This window comes from Anarrhichthys ocellatus, unplaced genomic scaffold (assembly GCF_004355925.1).
Source record: "Anarrhichthys ocellatus isolate YVR2014 unplaced genomic scaffold, GSC_Weel_1.0 scaffold15, whole genome shotgun sequence".
Classification (NCBI taxonomy): domain Eukaryota; kingdom Metazoa; phylum Chordata; class Actinopteri; order Perciformes; family Anarhichadidae; genus Anarrhichthys; species Anarrhichthys ocellatus.
Window position 1 is genome coordinate 5,727,787 of NW_022280045.1, and position 6,791 is coordinate 5,734,577.

Below are 6,791 nucleotides of genomic sequence, written 5' to 3' on the forward strand. Positions count from 1 at the left end.
TGTGTGTGTGTGTGTGTGTGTGTGTGTGTGTGTGTGTGTGTGTGTGTAAGTGTGCAGAGCAGTCCAACCCCTGGTTGAAGGAAAAAGGCACTCAACTCTTCCCACATAAACACCTCTGTGTATTTGCCATGCAGCACGACTGCTCTGCGGAAGTGTGTGTGTGCACTAAGAAGCACATCTGCATGTGTGTATAGTGTTTGCATGTGTGCGCACGTCCCAGGTCCAGTGTGAACATGGCAGGCTTGAAGTATCTTTGGTATTGATGGCTGTGTCACAGTCCACTCTATTCTGTGAGGTAGCCCCACACACACACACATTCAACTGTTTCCATCACTAACTCTCTGGGTCTGAGCTTCAAATATCTGCACTGAAACGCGACAGTTTTTCCCCTCTGGACTCTATGAGACGTCTTAAGTGAGACCTCCTCCAACAGGGAATCTGTTTTAGTGCACGACCAAAACCCATAGTGTGGAGGAATGTCACTGAAATGTTTCCGATGATGGGCCTCTGATGCTCCACTGCACCCTTCTTCCTCCCGTCTGCGTCTCCTCTCTAATATGATTATCTCCCGCTAGAAGATGCTACACAACAAGTGGCTTTGCCCACCCAAAAAAATGAAACAAATTTAAAAAGACACAGAGAAATGAGGCGGTTCTCACGGTAACCCAAAAACAGCATTACCAGAGGAATGCAGTGACTGTCCAGTTCAAAGGTCTGATAGTTCAGAGATCAAGGATCAGGGGCCTTCACTCACACAAGTATTCACAAATATGCACAGTTAGTCATTTGTGGTATTCCTTCCTCATCTGTGTATAAGATCAGTCCATGTTGATTCTTCTTTTTTTCATCTTTAAGTTTTTTACATTTTGTCGACAAGGTGCTTCTTTACATAAAGTTTTAGCACAACATAGCACAATAGTCACGAAAGAGAAACCATGTGTCTATGGTACTATTATTACCCGCATCAGTAGTTAAGGAGGGAGAAATGAAAGAAAGACACAACAGGGGGAGTAGCAAGAGAGTATAGATAAATAGAGAATAGATAAGACAGAGAGAGAAAGAGAAAGAGAGATGAAATGAAACACTATTTACAGTCATTGTGTTTCTTGTCGATCACATCAATGTTTTTCTGAGGTATGGAACGTGCCCGTGTAGTGCTCGCAGTGTGACGGTTGTAATGACGCAGGCCAGACGGGGCGCATGGCGACGGAGCGGACTGCACCTGTTCTCTGATTATCATAAAGAGGCAAACATCATTGGCACTCAGGATCCTATATTGTGACATTTGACCTCTGCGTTTGGCCACTAGAACAGAGCAGAGCCCACCCCCACTCCCTCCCTACACTCGGGCACGACACTTTTTAAACGGGTGTCAACCCTGTTTGATTGTTCTCCTTTGGTAACCTGAAAATAACCTCTCAAGTGACTACACGGTGTATGGACGTGGAGCCGTACAACGAGACATTCTTAAGAAACAAACATTCAAATGTGTATCAACGGGTTTGTGAGTATAATCATGTTTCGTCCGTTTGTTTGGTGTTTGCAGGGCTACACGTCTGCTTATATGGAGTTTTTTGGTATCTTTATCCTAATATAAATCTGCAATGCAGGCTAAAGTGTGTTGCTGTCAGCCTGTAAGAGACATGGGGCTGTTAACACATGCTCAGAACATGTTCAGATGTGGATTCAATGGACAGCAGGTGGCACTGTTACCCTGACATGGAGTAGGCCGAACCACTGCAGAGGAATTACACCCCAGGAGCAACACGCAGCCTGAGAGCATTACGCACACGCGCACCCGCAGTGATGCAGAGACGGTATGTGGTTCACGGGTCAAAGGACCTGTCGGGAGCGTTTCACACACACTTGACACACAAACGCGCCTCTCAATCAGCCTCAGTTACTGAAACGAGGATCGGTTGATCACGGCCCAGCAGAAGACCCGACGCGTGGCTGCTCGAGGTTTCCTGCCCTTACAGCTATCCGCTCCCTGTCATGAGTGATTATTTGGTGTGTTTACATCCTCACAACCAGCAGAGGTTCCTAAAGCAAAACCTTCCCTTTTCAAGGCTTTAACACAGACCCACATAGAGTTTAGTGTAGATTGATTTTCTTTGGTTTATAGGCGGGTTCACTAAGAGCCATGTGTGGTTGTTTGAGGGCAACTATCTCAAAGCTGCTGGATCTTTGGTTTGAAGAAGAAGAAAAACACAATTTGAAATGCATGTTAACCCCCATGAGTAACATTCAGATTAAAAGAAAACACATGGATCGTAGAGAAGATCTGATTCATCTGCTCAAGTCATGAGCACTCTGAGCAGATGAATCAGATGATCGGTCTGAAGCTACACACCCTGCAGCTCTCCGTCCTCCATGTATCTGTTCAACCATCCGTCCTGCCACCGTCAGGCTGTAGAGAAAGTGGCGGCAGAGGAGGTACCGGGTTGGATCGGTGAGTTGTTGTTGTTGTTGCTGCTGTTTCCGTGAGGAGTGTGCACGTGGCCGTGCACCCCGTGAGTGTGCTCCTCCGTGTCCCAGCGGTCCGTACAGCGGCGGCGTGCGTTCATGAAGAAGTTAGAGACGGTGGAGAGCTCCAGGGCCAGCTGCTGGGAGATGGTGATCTGCATCTCCTTGGAGGGGCGGCGGTTCTCTCTGAAGATGGCTACCAAGGTGCGACGCTGCAGGTCGGTGAAGACCAGTCGCTGCTTCTTTGGCACCTGGTTGCGATCCCGTCCTCGGTCCTCCTCCTTGCGTTTACATGCTGGAGAGGGGAAGGGAAGGGACCGAGGAAAGGAGGGAGAAGGACGGAACAAAGGGAATGAGTTTCATTGCCATCAAAATACTCGAACTAGTCCTTTACATTTACTGATTACAAAACACATAGTTGTGTGGAAACGAACAAATAATGCAACATATGGCTACAATATGAGGTGGGATGCCTTAGACACCTAATTATGACTTAAAAGGAAATGCTGAATAATTTTATTCAGCATAATTAACACATAGCAAAATAACATGTAACATGGGGAGGGTAACAGGAGGGTAAGCTGGCCACAAAAGAGAGAATGGAAAAGTGGAAAAGGCAGAAAGGAAGGCAATGAGTCAGTGAGTCGCCGCTTGTGAGGGAAAAAGACCAATTAAAACTGATTTTCATATTCTGTAAACTGTGATATCCTTCCAACTGGAGTACCGGACCACCCTTGGGATCTTTTAGTGGCCATTACTGTAGCTTTTGCAAGTTTCAGCCTTTAAAATGTTGTATATGTTATATTATTGCTAATTGCCAAAGCACACTAAGAGTTTTTAGATTGATTTATTACCTTCAAGCAGTCTTTGCTTTCCTTTTATTTCATTGTGGAATGACAATCCAGTTGAGGATATCTGAGTCTTGCTTGACAGCTAAGTTGTCTTAATGTTCTTGTCGAAGTCAATCAGTAGTCTACTTTCAAACATTTTGAAAACGCAGTTGTTAAACAGTATTATTATTTTTGCACAGAGGGAACTATGAACATGTATGCTTGTTTATATTTATATTGTGAATGTATACTTTCCAGCAGCTGAGTATCAACTTCCAGATGTCCAACTATCCATGCTGGACAAGGATATAGTGTTTTTTTAATGCTCCCTGCTAACATCTGCTGTAGAACGTAAATTAAAATATATAAAGTAAATAATATATTTTAAAACAAATATTAATGAGACTTAATTGTTCATCGGAATGGATTCCCTATGTGAAGCATTTCAAATCTCTACCAGTTGATTTTTTTTAAAGTGCAGTGAAATCAGCTGAAAGCAGCGGCCGCCTGGAGGATAGGAAATCAATCTAAAAACTACAGAAGGCTTGGAAATGATCATCAGTAATTTAAAGTGGGTAGTACAGTGAGTGTACCACATGCAAAACACCATTGGGTCCTATAAAGTTTAGGCTACAGTGGTTACATGTGGGACGAGTTAATTTGTTATGTGGGAACATGTGGTTTCATTTTATTCTCTTGGTCTTATGATACAGTTATCTAAAGAAAAAAGAGGTTATATTGCATAAATAGCCTGGTTTACATTGTGGGCCTGTGTCTCGTTGAAACTAGAGGAGCGTGATGTGAAATGCTGACAAAGAAGCGGAGTGCCGTGCCTGGATGCACCGTCAGTAGACCCGGCTGTGTAGCTGTGGAGACTGAAGGGAGTCTGTTCTGTTCTGCTGCCCTAAAAAGCTGCAATGATCGATTTTCCGCGGTTTTCTCCTGAACACGTGGTCCAGTAATCAGGGCTCCCTTCCCCACCCGATCGATCCCCATCGATCCGCGAGACCGAGGTGTGTGTTTGTGTGTGTGCGTGTGTGTTGCGCGTGCCCTACCTCGCATTGGGGAGCGCGCTTTGTGTGACAGACAGATGGAGAAGAAATTGTTTATCTGTGGAAGAACAAAGGAGATGTGGCGGAAAAGAGGCAGTCATCCAGTCCGAGAGAGGACAATGGAATGTCCCTCATAATAGGCTCATAATATTTTTTTAATAAAAGTGTGTTGGCGTGCACGAGATGTGGTCTGCAGGCTTGCGTGAAAGAAAGAAACAAAGTGAGGAATTATAGTCATCCCAGACTTGGGGTGTTTGTGCACGTGTGGGAGAGGAAGGGAGAAAAATAGGAAAGGGTGAGGGTATAAAAGGAGGTAGTGAGGGGGAGAAAGGCTGGCTGCAGTGTGGAGGTGATGTATGCAAATGATTGATGACTTTACAGCAGGTTTAGACAAGAGCAGTAAACAGATTTGACTGGGGGGGGATCAATATGAATGTGCACATGTGTATGCATGCCTGTGTGTGAGCGTGCATGTTTGAATTGCCATTGTTCAGGCTTTGTTACTGCAAGCAAAGCATAATTAAGATGTTTTCCTGAGCAGTAGATGTTTGTCCCCGCATTAGAGCCTCCACTGATACCTCCTGGACTTCTTCAACTGTTTCCTTCTTGTTGTTTTTCTCAATTGTTTTAATTTGCCCTCAGATTGATAGCCCCCATATTGATTGATCCTCACTTCAGAACCATTCCATGGAACGTTTATTCAATTGGTTCAGGCCCAGCCATGCCAGAATCTCCTCGCGGCTCTCTAAGTGCTGTCTCAAACCAAACTCAATACTCCCTAATGTAATGACTGAATGCTAGTGCTAATATAGTGATAATTTAATATGTAATGCCTGTTTTCGAACAACTTGTGCTACCGGCCATTTTACAATGCCAACACCACTCTGGTTCTCCTCCATCAGCTGAAATGCAACTGTGCAACTCTGAGGCTTGCAGAGCGACACATCCTAAACCCAGTGAAACCAAGGAGCTATAACCCGAGGCCTGGGCCTGTTCAATACATATTTCAGATAATCAATAGATCCATTTCAAATGAGACCCCTAAACATCCCTTTCCACAGCAATGGATAGGACCACAGGGAAGGTAAAGAGGGAGCTGCTCATTAAAACCACCTCTCTTGAGACGAGAACCTCAGCGTTGTAGGCTATCTTTAGTTGCCTCATTACCAAATGGGCTTTTCTGAAGAGACAAGTGGTGACGCTCAGCAGTCTCAAGTGGCACTCGCTTGTGTCGTCTTTCATATGTCCTGGTGTCAATGATGCTAAAAGTACTTTGCTTAATCTCAACCTTTTGCTGATCCAAAGATTAAATCAGCTTTAAGATCTGCTCCACTTATCACTTAAGTGGCTGCTGTTACTTTGCATTCCACTGTCCACTGTCTATAAGACTGTGCACTACTGGAGATGGGAAGAGCAGTGGACAATGGTTGACTTTTGTTGGTTAGCCTTTGTTACAGTACATGTGATAGCGCAGGTGACAGCTACAGCTGAGAGTGGACTAGCTCACAAAAAACACTGGATTGGACAACAATCTATCATATTCTGTCTATTTCTTTAATTAAAGATCCCCTTCCAGACGTGTTTTAAGACATAAAAAAAATACTGTGGCAGATATGTTCATTCCACAGTAAAAGTACAATTATCCCTTTAAAAACTCTTAAAAGTACATCCACTCCTTCACAGCAAAACCCAGAATCTATGAACATGCATAATATTTTTCATTTCCAAGGTTTAATTACCAGACACAAGTTGTCTTCACTGAAAAGTCCATTCTAACTTTAGGCAGACTGGAGGCTTCAAGTGTCCACGTCACACTTGTATAAATTGCATATTGACCCACGATTGGCTCAGGTGAACACAGACAAACTTTCCCCCTTCAGCAGATGATGAAGGAGAAAAGTGTCGAACTCTGCATATGCATCATTCTGCACAGTGAAGCTCAAGTGCACAAGACATTTTTGAGTGAAGGGGGGGACTAGATGTCCTCCTTCATCAGACAGTCATTATCAAACACATTAGATCACATGTGCTACTGAATGACACTGACTTCAGACTCCTAACAACAGGACTCTCTGTGAAGTCACTCTGTCTGCTGTGTTTTTAAAATGTTAAATGTGCAGGAGCAACATGAGCTTAAAAAGAGATGAAAACCAATAAGTGGGTGTGAGTCACATTTAAAAGGCCATCTATCTATCTACAGCCTGGGATGTGGTGAAATGACAAAGCAGGTTTGATATCTGGGTAATCCTCAAAAGGCAGAGAACCACTAATATAAATAAAAATCAATTAGAGCATAGCTGGTGCATTATGTTATGTTTCTCTTACAAACATTGTGTGCGTGTGTGTATGTGTGTGTGTGTGTGTGTGTATGTGTGTGTGTGTGTATGTGTGTGTTTGTGTGTGTGTGTGTGTGTGTGTGTGTGTGTGTGTGTGTGTGTGTGTG

At 44.0% G+C, this 6,791-nt stretch overlaps 1 protein-coding gene across 1 annotated transcript in view; it reads right to left on the reverse strand.

Moving 5' to 3' along the window:
- Positions 1-2,305: 2,305 nt before the first annotated feature.
- Positions 2,306-6,791, reverse strand: part of onecut3b (one cut homeobox 3b) — a 10,553-nt gene continuing 6,067 nt past the window's right edge. The window contains exon 2 of the mRNA XM_031855175.1: positions 2,306-2,761. Coding sequence (XP_031711035.1) covers positions 2,406-2,761 — 356 coding nt within the window. The 3' untranslated portion in view covers positions 2,306-2,405. The remainder of the gene's footprint in view (positions 2,762-6,791) is intronic.